Source organism: Python bivittatus, unplaced genomic scaffold (genome assembly GCF_059951505.1).
Source record: "Python bivittatus isolate LINGU-HERP-01145 unplaced genomic scaffold, Pbiv_v1 ctg000020_np1212, whole genome shotgun sequence".
In the NCBI taxonomy this organism is placed as follows: domain Eukaryota; kingdom Metazoa; phylum Chordata; class Lepidosauria; order Squamata; family Pythonidae; genus Python; species Python bivittatus.
This window is the reverse complement of record NW_028277030.1, coordinates 74,785,365-74,806,106: the sequence shown is the minus strand read 5'-3', so window position 1 is coordinate 74,806,106 and position 20,742 is coordinate 74,785,365. Positions and strand designations below refer to the sequence as shown.

Below are 20,742 nucleotides of genomic sequence, written 5' to 3'. Positions count from 1 at the left end.
ACAGTATATCGATTAAAATCAGGAATCTTCAGATTGCTGGAAGTTAATTCAAAGGACAATTCCGTGTTGTTGCATTGGTAAGCACCCTGATTTTTGTTTCAGAAAAGAATTGTAGAATTGCTTTTATATTTGATATAAAAATGCCATTTAGAACAAGGTTGAAGCCAAGCATATGTGCTATCATGAGTTATAAAGAAACTATTCACTTATGAGAAGGCATTTCTTGGACATAAATATACTTGCCATACTGATGTTCCAGCATGTTAATGAAAAACCTACTACTTACAAAAAAGCTGAGGTCATACAGTAGCTGCAGAGAGAAACCGTGGCTGCAGAGACAAAGTGCTAATAAATAAGACATTTGTGAGAGTAGCTTGGAATAATTATATTGCAGAGGACCCAGTGAACCTCTTCTGTCAGCAGAAGTAGGCAATTTCACCTTTCTCTGAAGCCCTTTCAATTCTTCTCGGAGGAATTAGGGAATCTTCCTGCACAGATTCTTGTGTGTGCGTGTGCATATGTGTGTGGGCTCATGGGGGCAGTGCATCCAACGGAAAGCATTCAATTAACCCTATTTTCATAGAGTTCCACTTCAGAAAACAAGCCACCTTAGAGAAAAAGAGAACACAAACGTGCTCGCGCGCGCTCTCTCTCTCTCACCAATGTAACGCCCCTATATATATGCAGTGAAACTGACACAATTATGAACACTTTGCAGAGCATCAAATACAGCTTAAGGAGCGCTATTATGATCATTATACAATAAAGTCTTATGCATCTGTGTCATAACCCCACACAACATTTTGTTTTAAAGCTTCTAATGCTGACTTGAAGACATTGTTAGTAATAACAAATGCAGCCGCCTTACGGCAGCTGCACTCACTCTCCCTTAAACCTGCCCTACACAGCCACTCCAGATGGTACCTAACATAAATGAGGTACACACACGTAAATCACTTGTAGCAAATATTTCTTTTATGGCTCAACTATGATTTATTGCACCTTTTGCGTTTGTAATTAAAGGGCAGAACAGATGGTGAATGCTTAATTTAAAATGCCATACTTATGAAAATAATCTTTGCCACTGCATAATTATGGATATTACCAGGAAATTTCCTCAATATTTTCTACCTTGCTTCTAATGCATTCTGCCATTCTACCATCTCTCTTACACTCTCAATTGTTCTTAATGTCTCTGTAGAGATTGCTCAAAGCTTTTGCCAAATAAAGACTTGGACAACTGATGTGATCTGCTACTGTTGGCTAAAAACAGTGGCATGACAAAAACAACTTTTAAAAGCTATCTTTATATATTAATTATTTATTTATTAGCTTTATATCCTGCCTTTTCTTAGGAGCTCAGGGTAATGCATACAGCATTCCATACTCATGTTTTTCCCTAAAAACACCTCCCCAGAAGCTGAGGTATGTTGGGTTGAAAGCGGAAGACTGTCTCCAAATCAAACAGTGAGCTTCTATTACTAAGGGTGAAGCTAAACCTACGTTGGGTATATTGCAAAAAGCCCGCACAGACTACACACCGCTGCAAATCAGGTCTTGAAAACACGTGTTACCTTATGTCTCTTAGTTTTAGGAAACTGTTCATAAGATCTTCCTTGTGAATCTTAAGATTCAAAGCACATCATTCTGAAAGGACAAGGATTTGGGAATGAGGGGTTCAATGCAATCCAGGGTCCTCAAAACATTAATTTCAAAGCAAAAAGGTATGATTACCTTAATTGAAAGCCAAATTTAACAAATGTACACATCAGTAAAATCACATTCTAGAGACCCATCATCTCAAACTGCTACTAAATCCCATTTTTCAAGCTACTCTACAGAAGCAGTGTTTCCTGCAGAAACAATTAGAAGGCTATCACAATGCAGAGAAATGTTCTAGCTTATCCTTGTTCCCAAGTTGCTGTTTTTCTAACATATAGGAGTTCTATCATATGCACTATCCCATGAGGATATTAGAAAAAAAATTCATGTATGTGACAAAAATTCCTTAAATTCAGCTATTTAGTCCCACTGCTGTAATCTCTCACTAAACCCAAAACATGAAGTTCTTCCATATTCTATTGAAAGTGTATGATCTTCATACACTGGCCATGGGAGGAAAAAAATCTTATGATTAATTGGACCTTTTCATCTTGCCCATTTACTTGTTCTGACTTAGAGTCTATCATGGGCAATGGACACATGGAATTAAATCAGTCCTCTGCAATCTGATGATCTCGAACACACCGGGACTATACAAATCTTGGGATCTGCAACCAATATAAATCTGGGAGGGTCTTCTCTATATATAATAGAGAGTATGAAGTGGAAGAGTACCATATCAACTTCTTGCATATACTGTGTGTTAGAACAGACTTCACAAAGGAATATTTACCTTATAAATCAAAATTCCTTTATGGACCTTCCAATGTTACCAAAATATTACTGCTACTACAGATAATAATTTCCAGGACATGTATAGAGTAGTTGAAAAGATTTTTTTGCTTTTATTTTTTGGCATTTATTTTGTTAAATGGAACTCCAGCACATTTATTAACTGGTGTTAATAAATAATTAATTGTAAATAATATATTTAATTGTTAATAACTTTGGAGCAAGGAAGAAGGAATACAAGACTGAAAAACATCAGACTTATTTGACAATTTTTTTCTGAAATCATTGGATTAAATTCATTGGTGTCCTATCATGAGCAGAAGGACTCTTTCTTCTTAGCACAAGATTTTTATGCAAAAAGAGACAGAACTAAAATCAAGCCTGCTTCTGAAGTACTGCACAAATACTTGTTCATGGTGCTAAAATGTGTATTAAAACAATGTTCTGCATATATCTCATGCACAGTGTCCCATTTTCTTTTGTCTAATTCTGGCTGCCACAATGCTGAATATAACTCATTTCTCTGTAGTCTTTCCCCTTGTTTTATATTATGCTGGCTTTCAGAGCTTCCACTCTTTCTGGAAAACTTTAACAAGCTCTGGGCTAAATGAAAGAAGACTGTGCCTTTTCTAGCATTCCCTCAGTCTTCATAAATGATGATGAAGAAAGATTATTGTGATCATTTCCACATGAGTAGTGACATTTTATGTTATACTGACAGAACAGATCCAAATTACTGCAGCTCCCACTAAAATATATAACAAGGGATCTTAAGTTCTACCTAAAGCAAGTTAGGGACACTTGTACTATTCCATCTATACTCATGGATTTTGTATATAAATTTTTCTAGCTTCTTGCAGTTGGTCAGCCAATCAACCAGGCATATTGGATACAGTAGATGACTTATTGTAATGTTAGAACATGGTTTTGCCCTTAAGATTTCTGTTTCAATCTCCTAAATAATAGGATGGGTGATCATGATTATAACTGCATGAAGAAATGTTGCTGTTAACCCTTTCCTGTCCCCACCTGTATGAAAAACACACTCTGAATATTAGCAACATTGGGAACTACTAGAAGTTCTCCTCTTGGGGCTACTACTGTAATTATCTGAAAGGAAAACCACTACTTGCCCACCCTCTCCCTCTGAATATTAGAAACTTGTCTACCTCATTTATCATATTCTCACTGAATCTCATATGACATTCTTAATTAAAAGTAAATTATTTAGGAAAAAACCCTAGTATTTATTTAAAGTAAATAAAGCTCTAGTTTGTACAATGGTAAGGAAAATACAAGGTACAAGAATGGAGTGGAGCGGAGGCTTAAATTTACCTGAATTCTTAGGCAATTATATCATTTGAAGGTTGAATGTTTGTAAATTGGTATTTGTATCATTTTTTATAAGTTCGATTAAGTTGGAAGAAGCAAGATATTAGCTACTCAAAATGCAGCTAGATTTTTAAATGAAGCAATTTACCATATCATCACTCACAAATCTGATCTGCTCAAATGCTGAATAAATGTTATTGATCACCACTTTCTCATAACACAAAGGTATTGACAAATTTGAATTTGGAAAATATTTTTTTCCTAACAATTCTCCCAATTTAGATTAAAGTTAGACTATGCATGCAACTTCTCATCAAAGCTTATCAACCTAGGCTACTATTTATTTAGCTGTTCAAAACAGCTAAGGATAACAAGATCTAACAAAATAATGCCTGGAGAAAAAGTTCATTTGTTTAAATCAGTAAGTATTCACAATGTAAAGTGATACAAAAAGTAGAAAGAAAAACTAAAAGTCCATAAAGACTGGGTTGGTGGATAAATTGTACAAGCAAATAAAATTGTGCACTGCATAACTGCTACACAATTAAAACCTAAATGTATCTAATTGTGTATTTCCTAGAACAAAAAGTATTCCCCTATCAACAGAACAATTAATAACAAAATAAGAATAATATTTAAATTATACAAAATGGTTAATTTTTCACAGCCATCTCATGAACTTGATGGTAAGGATAATCTGTAGTGATTGATCTGCCACATCCAAAGATGGTTTGTGGTGATCAAGGCAAAAGTTACCGCCAACTACTTTCTTCTCTTTTAATCCTTCTCCCCATGCTGATTCCATTTAGAAATTTATGACTCTGGTTTCAACCCAATACAGCAGAACGTGTGAGGCAGTGAGAAAAGAGAGGGGCCACCCTTCAACAGTTACAGCAGCAAAAGCAAAGCCTTCCATTGCTGCAGTGGGGAGACTCTGGACAGACAACCACACTCTCCACAAGTATCTGGGAGATGTACAGTAAACTAAGGCTCTGCAAACATCCAGGATTGGTCCCTTAATGAACTAAATTGGATGCAATATATGTGTATTTACTCATATTAATATACTCTTTAAAAAACAACCTTTTTCAGGTATTTCAGAGGACCAATGCAAGGATATCAATGGATATGAATCTTCTTTCTTTTTCTGTGCTTAATAGGTAATACACTATTATTGTACAAGAAAAAATCATACTAAAACACTCCTTTTGGGGCAAGGTGAAGGTATTGACTTATCCACAGGCATTCTTATATGGTATTAATTAATTAAATCCATTTCAATCAGGGTTGTGTCCTAATTATAGGACACAAAAGAATTATATGTCTTCACGGATGATATCGTCAGAATAGAAAAAGAGTTGGTATTACTTTTATTTTATTAAATGGATAACATCCAGTTGATTTGAAAAAAGCCAACCCTGCACCTGTGGGAAAATGCTAGGAAGAAAAAAAATACTTCTATTTATTTTATTACTATTCTCTATTCTTTCATTTGGTTTTGAGACCACTGACCATGATAACATCCTAGACTGGTTCTGCAGAGTTAAGTTGCAGCACAGTCTATCGGTGGTTTCCCTCAAGATACTATTTAAAATTTATATGAAGCTGCTTCATATGGTCATTAGAAGATATGCTCCAAGAGGTTGTCATGTTGAAAACTAATATGATTCAGCAGAGACCACATATGACTTAAATCAATACTTGAGGAAAATACTGTCTTTCATGAGGTTTAGTTAACTGAACTTGGGTCTTGAGAATTCACTGTGGATAAATAATTCCCAAAGCTGGATATTCAACAAATAGCTGTACTGAATTGAGTTACACTCCTTCTGAAGAAACAGTTCTGCAATTTGGGAGTCCTAGTACTCAACATTGTCACTAGAGGTCAAAGTGATCCCCACAGCTAGAAATATTTACCATTAGGTTTGTCAGGTATGTCAGCTACATGCATTTTCTGGACAGCAACAGCTTGGCAACTGTGATTCATGCACTAGTATATTTTTAATTCCTTCACTGCTTCATATGAGACTGTCCTTGGATAACTGTACTGTAATCCATGTGAATATGACCTTGGAACTGGTTCAGAAATTACAATTATTACAAAATGTAACAGCTTCATTACTGACGGGGGTATGTGCATATTATAATTCTGTTAAACAATCTGTAGTGTCCATTGAGCAAGGTTGAGGACACTGATATTAGTACAGAAGTCCTAAACAACTAGGGACAAGGTTACTTAAAATAGTCTTAATAATAGGTTTTTATTTAAAAACAACTATTTACCATCTTGGAAAAATATCTCCAGCTGAAAAAAAATTAAATTTGCCTTGGTTAAGTAGAATTACACCTATTAAAATAAATATTTTACCAAGACTTAATTTTCTGTTTCAAATTCCTCTTAGTTAGGGTATTGAGGGTTCTCTTGATTAGGTTGTCTAGTTTCTGTATTGGGTTGGTGTTAACCGGGATGTAAGTTTCTTTGTCCTCTAATAACCTTTTGGCTTTTTGCAGGTATTGTGATTTATCCATAATAACTGTGGTGCGGCCTTTGTTTGCTGGGAGGATAATGATGGTTTGGTCCTTCCTTAGGCTATTGAGGGCTGCTCTGTCCTCTGCTTTGAGTTGGTGTTGATATCGTGTTCTTCTGATCTGTGGTATGATTGTCTGCCTTAGGTTTTCTTGGGTCTCTGGGTTGAGTCCTGTCATTTTGAATGCTGCTTCTAGGGCTGTGCAGAAGTCTAGTTGATTGACATTGTCCATGTTGTAGTTGAGGCCTTTCTGGAGTATATTGTGTTCTGCAGTGGATAGTGACCGGCTAGACATGTTGATTACCCATTCGGGTTTGGGTATCTCTTTGTTTACAGGGTTTAATTTGAGTATTTTAGTTTGAAATTTAGTTTTTCTTTTCTCTGCTTGTCTTCTGGATGTGTTCTGGTAGTCAGTATCTTAGTATGCTCTGGGGTCATGGTCACTAGAACACAAGGTTCTAGTTGTTCCTTGAGGTTGTCTATTGTTTGCTGGTACTTGGTTCAATCTGTGCTGCACATCCATGATCAGTAGTCTTACCATTTTGCGTCCTTTTTGTTGTGCTATCTTCCATCCAGCTGTGCTCTTTATTGGGGGTTTGTATCTGATGCTGGTGGGTAGGGTATGCTGTCTTAGGCATTCATGTAGAAAAAATTCATGTAGAAAACAGCCAAATTAATGTAGAAAAAAAAGCCAAAAAGTTATTAGAGGACAAAGAAACTTACATCCTGGTTAACACCAACCCAATACAGAAACTAGGCAACCTAATCAACAGAACCCTCAACGACCTAACTAAGAAAGGCCAGATCACAAAGGAAGAACAGTAGCAGATGAAAAGCAGTGGGCCCATCCTTCCACGCTTCTATGGCTGACCAAAAATATATAAGCCTGACATACTGCTCCAATCAATTTTATCTTTACCAGGGACTCCAACATACAACATAGCGAAAGAACTGATGAAAAAGCTTGGACACCTCACAGAGAACAGTGAATATTCTATTAACTCCTCACTGCAGTGCCTCCAGAAAAATCAAAGATATACACATACTGTAGATGAAGATGAAAGTATGGTCTCATTTGATGTCACAGCACTCTTTACGTCCATAAACCCAGAACTAGCGAAATAATCCATATCAGCAGTACTACACAACACACCTGACCTAACCAAATACACCCAGATCAAAATACCCAGAATCATGGACCTCATCAACCTCTGCCTCACTACCTACTTTCAGTTTGATGGACAAATATACCAACAAATCAGAGGCACATCCATGGGATCACCACTATCAGGACTTATAGCAGAGATTGTAATGCAATGCCTAGAAGCTATAGCACTTCCTCACATACAACCTAAAGTATGGATCCGGTATGTAGATGACATATTTGTTATAATAAAAAAGGAACAACTAGAAAAGACACATGAAACCATCAACATCTTCAAAGGATAAAATTCACCAGACAGGAAGAAAACAACAACACGCTACCCTTCCTGGATATCCTCATCAGCAGAGGAAACAACAGTAAATTAGAAACCCAAGTTTATCGGAAGACAACCCACATCAATCAAGTACTCCATTACCAAAGTAACAACCCAACCTCCCACAAGAGAAGCTATGTAAGAACATTATTCAAGCGAGCACAAATTCATTGCAGCAACCCAGAACAGCAGAAAAAGGAAACAGACCACCTATACAACATCTTCCAACAAAATGGATATCCACACAACTTTATCAAAAACTGCCTGACCACTCAACCTACTACAACACACTGCCATACATCAGAAATGTCTCAGAAACCACCAACAGACTATTACAACCACATGGCATCTCCGTAGCACACAAACCAACAAAATCACTCCAAAATATCTTAAGTAAACCAAAAGACCCAGTAGCACAAGAAGAAAATACAGGCGTCATCTACCACATACAATATAAGGACTGTAACAAACACTATGTAGGACAGACAGCCAGAAAACTAGCAAAGCACATCCATGAGCACCAACTAGCAGTCAGAAGACATGATGAAAACTCCTTAATCTCACAACACATGGACAAACTGAACCATAGTTTTAACTGGGAAACTGTCAGCATTTTAGACCAAGCTAAATCCAAAAATACAAGAGAATTCTTGGAAGCTTGGTATTCAGACAAGGCAGCAATTAACAAACACACAGAGATAAACAGCATCTACATACTATTCAAAAGAGACAAAAGTCCAGAAGATCGCCTCACCAGCAATCATCACCCAGATAAGCAAAGGTTACCACCAGGCACACAATCAAGCAGTAAACATATGTGAATCAAGGAACTACCAGAGGAGCAAAACAAAACCCCCACCCCCACCAGCACTGGCAAAGCATGCCACAGTATATAAATAGAGAGCAAACCCCATCCCATTTTAGCACTGAAGATGTTACCTAGCTAGGTAACCAAATGTCTGCAAGAAAACAACCAAGCTCAGAGAACCTCAAGGACTCCACAGTTCAACCCTGAGCTACACATATTCGCCTCTATTGGTACAAAGGGGATTACTGAGAGATTTGATTGAATTAGCAAATCTTATAATATGTATGCCAGAACATTTGTGGAGTCATATTTATCGACAGCTGGTTAAGTATGACTCATTAACCGAAAAGGATTAAATGGATGCAGAATTTAAATACAGTAATAGAGATGCAACAATGGGAATTTCAATGTAAGAAAAAATATTAAATTCACTCTGAATATTATACTTAAAGAAAATTGGTATAAGGTGTTTTATGGTTGGTATACTATCTTAGCTTTGATTACTAAACTGGATGTGTCATTTTTTTAAAAAAATGCTGGAAATGTAACAAGCAGGTCAGATTGTTTTTATGGATGTGTATGTTTGGTGGTAATGCCGTAAAGCTCAACAATTCTGAAAAATGATTCATACTACTATGAAATGAATCTTAAACACTGAATTCCCATTTCAACCTACAATATTTCCATTATACTTCACTAAACCATATATGCCCTCAAAGTATACGGAATTAGTTCTGGGTATAATAACTACTATAAGGATACAATATGCTTTTTGCTGGAAAAGGAAAGGTTGTCTGATTCCTTCAATGGAAGAGTAGCTAACCAAGTTATGGAAATATGCTTCAATGTTTAGACCAAACTTTCTACCTTAAAAACAAATCCGACACAGATTTCAGCTGAAACTGGAAACTACTCTTAGGCTATAATCTAAAACATGGATTAGTACTACATTCAAAGTTTGGGTTTATCTATGCATAGAATCTATGTTTCAATGATATGAGATACCTAAATCAGAATAGATTTTTAGAAAGATGGACTGACCTTACTACAGTGTACAATTCCATTCAGTAATTTATATTCTGACCAGTTTGTGATTGGCCTGGCCCACCATGGCAGTCATTTAATTTAATATGCTCTTATTATCCAAATATGCTGTTTTGCCCAAATTTGTTGGGGATCCCAAAGTAAACCACAATGTACTTAAGACTAGCAAGATGTTAACAAAGCATGGAAGAAATTCATAGCTTAGGTAATAGATCATTCCAGGCATCCTTAAATTACTTATTTTTCACATTTCTCCAACAATGTTACACCAAAGTTCATATCAACTATTAAAGTGATAAGTTTTTGTATACTTTAATTAAACTTATCTTCACTGAGACATCTGGACTTCCAGAAAGAAATGCTAGATAATATGTCTCAATATATCAAATTTGACAGCTTCCAACAAAAACACACCTAAAGTACGCTCAAGAATCAGAGTCACATTTAAAACTGTCCAGTCCCTTGGAGAAGTATAATTCCAACTGTGTTCTCAAGTTACTGAGTTCTACTTCCTCTACAACTTAAATTTTATTTGAACAGTGCTTGCATGGAAAGTTCCCAACAATATCTCTGTGTTCACTTGTTATATCAATGCATATAATATTTATTAAATATTCTTTGGAGAAAAAAAGAATATCAAAGCTATTATGCTTACATGTTCAATAAAACAATTATTTTAATTTGAGAGATTCTATTTTCAAATTCAGAGATCCCCAAAACTGACCTGACTTTGAGTGTAAGTTTTTTCTTGGTTCTTCAGGCCCTTCAATTGGTTGGTCGGCAAGGAACATTCGTGCTTGGTCTACAGCACTTAAAATGACTTGCTCTTTTTCCTTCAATTCACGTCTGAGTGCCTTTCCAAAAAACAAAACAGGAATAATTTGTAAATTCACACTGCATGCAATCTGCAGAACAGCAGCCCACTATTTCCATCCACTTGATCAAACTTATAATACAAAAATATCCATTATACCAAATATAGAGATGGAATAAATAAATATAGAGTGAAAGCACACGCAAAACTGACTTACTACGGAGAATGTAGGAAAATGCAACAGTTAACAGAAAGAAATTAGAATACATTCAATCATATGGTACATAGTTTAAAGTGCTGATTGTCATCTTCATACTATTAAAGGAACACCGCAAGGAACAGCATTTAAAATTTGGAGGCAAGGCAGGTATTTTAATATACTAAATTTAAAAACATGAAAGCAAGAGAAAAATCCTGTGTGGAATCAAAATATTATGCTCATATAATTGCAGAAATGAGGCATAAGGCTTAATCTTAAAGGATAACACCATTAATGACAATACCATTATACTAGCTAGTATTTGGCTGTGCCCTCCTCTGCAGTCTAGAAGTGATAAGCAAGGAAATTATTAATGTTGTGGAATCATGGCTACGCCACATCAACTCTGTAACAGAATATGGAGGACACCTAGGTAAAAGCTGCAGAACATGGCCTTAAAAGACCACTGCAACTTTTTAAGTCAAAAGTTTTCAAGTGGGGGATGTTAATATGAGCCCCATTCCAGCACACCTTACCTCAGCCAGGATAAAAAGAGTGAAAAATAAAATCCCATGAGAGCACATAAATGGTTATTTCCTGGTTTATTTTAAAATAAGGAAGTGGAGAAGAAAAAGGAGGGGCTGTTTTGGGCAAACAAACATTTCATTTATTTCCTACAATTCTCCTTCATGAGAGCATCTAGCTTCCTTGGCTGGAGTAGGAACTGGCTCCTTCTATCCTTCTATCCACAGCACAAATGTCATTAATTTAAAAATATGGATATAACCTGATATCTTGGATTAAGGGCACAAACTTATTGATCTCTCTTGAAATGAAGAGATTTTTTTACTCAACTGACCTTTGTAACCTTAATTAAACATAAAGGAGAATATGTTATATTTAATTTTATAAATGTACTTGCTTAGCAGTATTCCATGCCCTTATATCATCTGTGAATTAATTTTCTTAGAGCCTGCAAGGAGCCTTACACAAATGTAAAAGGACAATACTCTTCCACTAAGGTGACAGAACTGAAATCTTCCTTGCAGTTAGCAGAAGATTGCTCCTTACTAAGAATGCTATATTTTACTTATTAGACAAGCTGCCCATTAGCAAATTTCACATTACTGCTTATGATGAATACATGTGGAAACCACATTTCATTTTTATCACAGAAATTCTCCCCAGCAATGACAGTTGTAGATTCTCCCTTAACATATTTTTTTAAACTTCGTTCCATGTGTAAGTTTTAAACTTCATTCCATGTGTAAGTTTTTTAATCTTTACTCCCACAATTCTCTCATCTTGTCTTATATCTCTATTCAGTATTTCAAGAACCAAAATATACAGGAAGAGGAGACATTGGACATCCCTTTCTTGTTCCTTTTTGTATCTCACAAGGCTTGTTAGATCTCCATTAACAATTAATTGTGCTTTCTGTGAAGTATAAATCTTAAATGTTTTTCTCTTAGGACCCCTTCCCACTTTTAAAAATTATGGAGGACCCCAAAAGAGCTTTTGTTTGAATGGGTTATATTTATTGATATTTACCATATTAAAAATTAAAAATGATGCATTCACTGCCACTACCACTTTTCATGATTGTTTGATGGGATTTTAATATTGTATTATTTTTCAGCATAGCCTGGCAAATAATTTTGATTTTTGCAGACTCCCAGGGGTCCTAGGACCAACCATTAAGAAACACTGAATTAGAGTTTCAGAAGTAAGAAAAAACCCAGAATTGTACTGCTAATCATACCATACAATACCTACATTATCATTTCCTAATTAGTGGAAGATATTTAATTAATTTTAAGGACTAAAATATCAGAAATCATTGCCATCCTGAGATTTTAAAGAATATTCTTATTCTTATAATACAAAATGTTGATGGTGTCGTGGATCATTGCCATCCTGAGATTTTAAAGAATATTCTTATTCTTATAATACAAAATGTTGATGGTGTCGTGGATTTCTTTCCATTATGGCAAATAAGACAACCAGAAATAACTTTATTTCACACAAATTTCTGTTTCAAATTTCAGCAGTAAAGCTTAAGTGAGTCTACTAAGCCCCCCAGCTTTATAGATATTTGCATCATTCATTATATTATTCTAATACTACTATATTTACAGGATATAAGTCACATATATTTTTGAAAAGACCTCAAACATGAGTAGTAGCTGTGATTACTCCCTTCAAACTGTCTAGAACCGGTTTGAGGCACTCTTGTGCTTACCAGTGCTTTGGCAAAGGTGGTCAATGATAGTTCACCTCTAAGTAGGTTATTTAATACAGCTTCTCTCTGGCTTCACTCTGGCTTAGCTCTCTAAAGGGCAATTGCATGAGGAGGAAACTTAATACTATTGTCAATGCTCTAACTTCATCCTCCACAATGACCTTTGGCTGCTATTAAAAAATTGTTCTTTCATTGAAATTCAACATTTAACTTGTTCTTCCTCACTAAAAATTCACTCTCCAGTTTGTCTGAAATCCGAAATGAAAGGTAGGCATTCAGGGCTAGGTTTCTATTACTTCAAAAATATTGATAGCTGGTTAATTTTTTAAAATAAAAATGCTTATTATTGTTTTGAAAGGTTTTATTCATAAATTAGCAGGCTTAGAGTAACTGCAATTGCTGGGATAAATTTAAGCCAGATTGATTTCATTGAATCCAGGCTAAGCTGGCTAAGGGTAGAATTCAGGATTCCATTTCCACTGGCTGAATTTCTTTACTCAGCAGAACTCAGGAACTGATTCTTCCTCCAGCCCTGTAGCTCCTTGGGTGCCAGCAAAAGCCTGCTTCGGAGATTCAGGGCCTGGGGGAGACAACTTTAGGAAATAGTAAAAAGTCCCATTATCAATAGAAGTGAATATGTATAGCTCAGGGTTGAACTGTGGATGTTACCTAGATGGATAATGAAACGTTTGCAAGAAAACAACCAAGCTCAGAGAACCCCCAAGTCCCTTTATGTGACTGACTTCTATTCAAGCAACATTGATTCTGCCCTCAGAATTTCTAAATCATAAACATGCAGGCTATTCAAAACAATTACTTCATCTATTGATCCACTAAAATATATACAATTAATCAAATTAGTTTCAAACCTGGAAGTAAGCCTCACTGAAAATAAGGGGACTTATTTTCTCATAATAAACCTATAATTATCCTAAAATATTTCTTTAAACATGTTGCGACTCTTACTTCTATGGCAGAAGAATATGTTAACTTTTAATCCGCAGCACATTCATGCATAATTTGCAACCCAGTAAACACTTATTCAATTATTAATATTAGCATGATTATATTAATATATTCACTGCAAAGTTCATGAAAATGCTAGAGGATATACTGATTTAAAAAAGGATATGAATTTGTTATATTAATACCATATTTTTAATATGGAATGAAATAGCATTTCAATGTTGGACATCATTTTATTCTATATATTGATCATGTAAAATTTTATGAATAAGTTTAAATCCCATAGAGAAAAAATAACTGGACTTTAACCAAACCTGTTTGATACAAAGATAGCAAGATTCAGCAACCATCAGGAATGAGGGAAAGTACTATGTAACTGAAAAAAACAAACAAACCCTTAAGCCTGGAACCTACAGTGGTGCTTATGTTTGTGAACCCATTTGAATTTTCAATATTTCTGCATAAATATGACCTAAAGCATGATCTGTTCTCCACACAAGTCCTAAAACTAGATAAAGAGAACCCAGTTAAACAATTGAGTCAAAAACATTATACTTGTTCATTTATTTATTGAGTTGAGGAAAATTATCCAAAGCTACATATTTGTAATTTTACTCATTAAGAGCTGTCAAGACCACTTTATATAATGAAATAATATTTCTGATAGGTTACAAATTCAGACTTTCCAAAGCAAAGTATTGGGTATTCCAAAGCAATGCATAGCTCATATTAAGGAAATATTATTGTTCACTTTTATTTTTAACGTGCAGCTCCCAACTCACCATTAATTGGTGTACACCCAATCTTAGAAAAAGTCAAAACTCATGTTCCTGTAAGCAAATCATTGTATCAGAATCTGAATAAATATGGGAACGATATCCTTCTCCTCTTCCATATTCTCAAAGGAATATTACAGAACTGGAAAGGCTACAAAAAAGCGCAGCAGAAGTGAGAAGGAACCATTTGTGGCTTATAAATCACAAAAGATGGTTGTTGGAGGCGGGGGAATGACAGAGGTATCATAAGAATATTAGACCTCACATTCATCCATTTAAGCTAAATATGGGGAAATCAGAGACATATGGCTCTGATTAATGATGTAAGATTATCTCTTACATAAGGCATATTTAATACTGGAATTTGCTGGCATCAGATATGTTAAGAGCCTCCAATTTAGTTGATTCTAAAAGGGTATTGGACTCATTCATGAAAAATAAGTGGTAAGTAATCTTCATCCCTGTACACTATGTCCTTGGGTCCTGCTACAACCTTCTTAATGAATTGGGTGGGCCACGTGACATACAGAACATTGAACTAAGTTAGACCCTTGGCCTGATCCAACAGTATTCTTCTTCTGTTCTTGTCAAACATGTTTCAGAAGATTATAATCTACAAGAAAATTACTTAAGTAATGAAAAAATTACACAATCAAGGAAAATATATTTTATACCAAAAGAATACTGAAATAACTGTTTATTTTATATCCTTGGGAAAAATAATAATTTACATACCACACAGAATATCTTAGTTCAGAATAATGTCATGGAAATAACTTAAATTATTAAAAGACAACTCGAGTGAAATTCCTTTGCTCATAAAATACCCATAATAATTTACTTTCACTGTAAATTTTTAACAAAACAATCAAATAGAAATGAAGAGTAAAATCATGTTTCTAGTAGTTTTAATCATGTACCTAGCAGTCATATACAGCTAGATTTTGCCCAGGCTTTACCAGAAGGAGAAACCACCTCTGGGCTGAAATTTTTGTTCTGAATTACTTTGCTATGCCTTTTATATTCACAGTTACTCAACACATTGATTAAATTACCAAAACAGAAGCTACCACAGTGGCTGGTGTGGGTCTTCCGGGCTGTGTGGCCGTGTTCTTGAAGTTTTGTTTCCTAACGTTTCGCCAGCACCTGTGACCGGCATCTTCAGAGTGCAGGAGCACAGACAGGAGCAGTTCTCTCTGCTCCTGTCTGTGCTCCTGCACTCTGAAGATGCCGGTCACAGGTGCTGGCGAAACATTAGGAAACAAAACTTCAAGAACACGGCCACACAGCCCGGAAGACCCACACCAGCCATCGTATGCCGGCCGTGAAAGCCTTCGACAATACACAGAAGCTACCACATTAGAAGTTTTGGCAACAAAAATGATGGAGAAAAAAATGACTAAGCCTTGGTTGCTCTCTGCCATTTTTTAGTTTGGTTGTTGTTTTACAACACATTAAGTAAGGATTTGAAGAGCTCAATAATTCACATTAACTATTGCTTATAAGACAATATAACAATATATAGACAATATATACAACTGCATTTAATAACAGCAATGCTTCCTAAAATGGCTCATTTGAACTAAATGAATACAAATTAAATTATGACTTGGAAGACCATTTCTATGAAAATGTTGATAACTGACTGATCTGACAGCACAGCTATGTGCTTCAGAAAAACAGAGCTCAACCTAATCTCTGAGGAAAATCAAATGTTACTAATGACATAATAGAATAAATTATTTTTCCTATAGGTCTGGTGTTCCTAATGTGATGCCTAGAGATGTCTTCCTTGCTGTCTCAAACTCCCTATCCCAGCTGACTATTTAAAACATCTTGTAACTTAAAATAAAATTAAATGGAAAGCTGATATGCTGCAAACACATCAGCCTACAACATTATGTTTATTTCCAAGAATGTCCTGGGTTTCAGATAGGCCTCACAGGTTTTCTCTGAAAAGAAGACATGGTTTACTATGGCCCAGTATTTGCTTGGAGCTGTGCTAACTTCTTAGAAAAGAAATGGGGAGCATCTTGGGTAAATAACAGAGGTGGCAGGAGTAAAATTATGACTTTGATTGTCTTTTTTATAGTCCTTCCATAAGGATGCTCACCAACACACTCTCAAAATTCTAGATTGTCTTCCAGCCCTAAAATTTTAGAAACCCATAAGATAAGAACATGTTATTCATTTTTTTAAAAAAGATTTGCAGCACGGATTTTGTTTTCCTGTTATCCATTTTTGTGTACGGCAAAAAAGATCACTTTATATAAAGCCATGTAATAGCTTCTATAGATGTCTATACTTACAAAGATCAGAACCATGCAAGCAATGATATTCCCTGTAACACTCAACAGAAGCAAGCAAACTTGGACTTTAAAGAAGCAGGATAGGAACAGTATTGACGCCTTTGAACTTTGGCGTTGGAGAAGACTCCTGCGAATACCGCGGACAGCCAAGAAAATAAACGATGGATCATTGAACAAATCAACCCAGAATTCTCACTCAGGGCACAAATGACCAGGCTTAAATTATCCAACTTCAGACACATTATGTAAAGACCCAGCTCTCTGGAAAAGGCTCTAATGCTGGAAAAGTAGAAGGAAAGAGAAGAAGAGGATGACCAGCAGCAAGGTGGATGGGTTCAGTTACGGTGGTGATAAGTTCACTTTGGGAGACCTGGAAGAACAGGTTAGGGATAAATCATAATGGAGAATATCTATCTACGTGGTCACTAGGAGTCGAAAATGCTTGATGGCAGATAATCAACCAATCAATTGATTCTACAGCTGAAAATGTTTAAAGTTTTAATTAATGCCACTGGAAACATTTTTCATAAATGCATCCTTTGAAAAAAAATTGATTCAAAAATATTTCTGCATTGTAATTCTCTCCTGAAATTTAACAGGATGCCTTGTCTTGTTTTTGCGTTTAAATGCATCATTGTACAGGAAACAGCACAAAAGGAGTGATTATAGTAATTCATCCATCAATGCAAATATTATATTCCCCTCTCCCCCTGGGGAACAGCCAACATGCCTCTGTTTTAGTACTCACTGTCTTACTGCAACTGTTACTAGCTTGCAGAAAGAGCATTTTAGGAAACAGCAATGATCAACATTACTTTAAAGCTAAAAATATAATCATTCTTAAAACTCCAATTTCAGATGTAAATTTACAATGCCGCCTTATACCAAGGGAGATCTTTAGCAAACATTACTATGATAGTAATGCCTTCCAGTTATTTAGGCAGAGGTTTTCCCCTGCCAAGCTTTTCTAGTTCTTTTCAATTGGAGATGTAAGGAACAGTCATGGAGAATTAGGGTACAGAGTGGATATAGCTACCACTGATTCTCCACTTGATCCTACAAGTAGGGCAGGATAACCTTTCAATATGAACACAGGCTCTTTAGTTCCTTTTATAATTTCAAAGCATTGGTATCCTCTATAATAGTTATGTCCCACTCAAGTCCTGCAACACTGCATCATCATGGTGGGGGGAATGTTCCTGGGAGGAGAAAGCAAAGAATAACAGGAACATACACCAGGAGTATATAATCCCAGTAGTGTCACCCATGGCATAACAGTCATTCTGGCTGCCCAGATAAAGCAAGCAGGCACCTATACTGGGAAACAGATGGAAGTAGATAATTGCTTTAGAGACAACAACAAAGCCCTCATTACATACTGTCAAGGAGAAGGCAATGATAGACAGCTCCTATATTTTACTAGGAAAATGACATGGATAGAAAATACTGTATAAACTGATTGATAATATAAGTCTGACTGATGGCCTCTCAGGTCAGATGCGTCCTACATGCAACTGAGGAAGAGCTAAGGATCTTTTGGATTACTAATGGTGTTTATGATATGGGTAAATTAAAGCTTTCAGAATGTCTAGTGGCTGAAGTTGCCATGCAACAAAAGAAAACTTGAATACAGAATTAGAGGTGAATATGGAACATAAGAAGAATGAATATGGGAAAACAACACAGTGAGAGGTGAAATTAATTGACTGCACAATGATATTTTTGGTACCAGTGAACTGAAACACACTGGGATTGGACATTTTCAGTCAGAAGATCATACTAATTACTCAGGATATGAAAAACAAAGATGGAATGGTGTTGCTTTCACAGTTAGGAAGGATATAGCAAAGACAGTACTTGAGTCCAGTGCAGTCAGTAACTGAAAAGTATCAGACTTTGTGGACAACCTTTTAATATAATGATTATCCAAATTTACCCTACAACCACTGATGATGAAAAATAGGAAGTTGATCACTTCTGTGATCAAGTTCGATTTGAAATTGACAGAACATGCAACCAAGATGTGCTGCTTGTGGTTGGAGACTGGAATGCCAAAGTTGGAAATGGTAAGGAAGAAAATGTAGTTGGATTATATGAACCAGGAAACAGAAATGAAGCAGGATAACAACTTATCAGTTTCTGCCACTCTTGTGATTTCTTCATTGCTAACACAGTCTTCAAAGAACCAAAATAACACCTATATATATGGATATCACAAGATGGAGTACACAGAAATAAAATTGACTGTATTATTGGTACGAGGAGGTGAAAGAGTTCAGTTACAACAGCAAAGTTGTGGCCAGAGGCTGACTGTGGAACAACTCACAAACTGCTCATGTTCAACTTCTAAGTAAAGCTAAGGCCAACCAACTTCCATGATATGACCTTGAACTTTTACCCACTTTTCAAAGTGAACATCAGGGATTGCTCTGAAGTCCTGAAACTGGAACTATGTAATATAATCAAGGACGTTGTTAAGGATGAACACAAAAAGAGACTGCCAAAGATGAAAAAACATAAGACAGGACACTGGATGTCAGAACAAGCTGGGGAAATTGCCAGGCTGAGAAGAGAAGCCAAAGCAAAGAATGACAAACTTCTCAAAAAAGAACTTCACAAAGAATTTCAGAGCGCTCTTAGAAGAGACATGAAGCAGTATTACAACAACTTCATTAAAGACACTGCGGATGGACACAAACATGGAAAAATAAGGAAAGACTTTCAAAAGATCTCCAAACTCAGAAGGAGGTTCTAGCCTCAAATTGGTATGCTAAAGGATGCTAATGGACAGAGAGTATCTGATTCAATGATGATCAAACAAAGATGGAAGGAGTACACTGAAATTCTGTAGAGATGTTAACATCCAACATACCTTAGAAGATACTTAGAAGAAGTACTAGAAGATCAAGTTAGATCAGCAGTCCAGTCATTACCAAGTCAGAAGGCTACAAAAATTGAAGGAATACTGTATCTACAGAAATGTGGCAAGCAACAGAACAATAAACAGTAAAGTAAAGTAAAGTAAAGTAAAGTAAAGTAAAGTAAAGTAAAGGAAAGGAAAGGAAAGGAAAGGAAAGTAAAGTTTATAACCAAACTATGCCAGGAAATCCTGAGAATGACAATAGAAAAAGTCAGTCTTTATATCAATGCCAATGAAAGGAGACTTAACAGAGTGAACAACTATCATACAATATGCTTAGTTTATATTTAAATCTAAATAAATTTTGCATGCTAGCAAAATAATGCTTAGGTTCATCCAATGCTGATTAGAGTCCTGCATGGAAAGGAAAATACTACAGTATTTATTTATTTAGATTTAGAGGCTGCCTGACTCTATCTATGTGATAGCTAAGAGGCAATATATCTTGATGGCATATAATCCATTAATCAATAATCAGTATGTAATCAAATCTAAGAAGGAAGGGGAAATGTGGAATCACATTTGCTTTATAGTGGAGTTCAGTGAAAATTTTGTTCATCAAAAATAGTTCCACTATATGATTCCTCTCACCAACCTTTTCTGTACATCAATCAGCACTATATGAACCTGTGAATTGCTCCTATTCTTTGTCCTTCATACATCATCATCTTTATATTTTCTATTTAAAAAAACACAATTGTACCCCATCACTTTCTATTCAAATATATCTTGATGCCTGTTACATAGTTTTGCTCTTTTTCTTTTCATTCTCTTCTCTATGTTCAACTATTGAATCCTACTATGTATATTCATCACTTTCATTCCATTACATCGTTGCTTGTACTTCAATTTCAGTATTTTCTACCTCTCTTTAGGTTTTTGTAACATTTAAGGATCATCTCTGGCCTGAGAATCTCAGTTTTATTCTGCAC

The 20,742-nt window shown here is 35.6% G+C and overlaps 1 protein-coding gene across 4 annotated transcripts in view; it reads right to left on the bottom strand.

Annotated features, from left to right (window-relative positions):
- The window catches only part of UTRN (utrophin), a 366,404-nt gene that overhangs the window by 89,424 nt on the left and 256,238 nt on the right, over positions 1–20,742 (bottom strand). For all 4 annotated transcript variants that reach the window (XM_088141718.1, XM_088141704.1, XM_088141714.1 and 1 more), the window contains one exon: positions 10,309–10,438. In XM_088141718.1, coding sequence (XP_087997844.1) covers positions 10,309–10,438 — 130 coding nt within the window. The remainder of the gene's footprint in view (positions 1–10,308; positions 10,439–20,742) is intronic.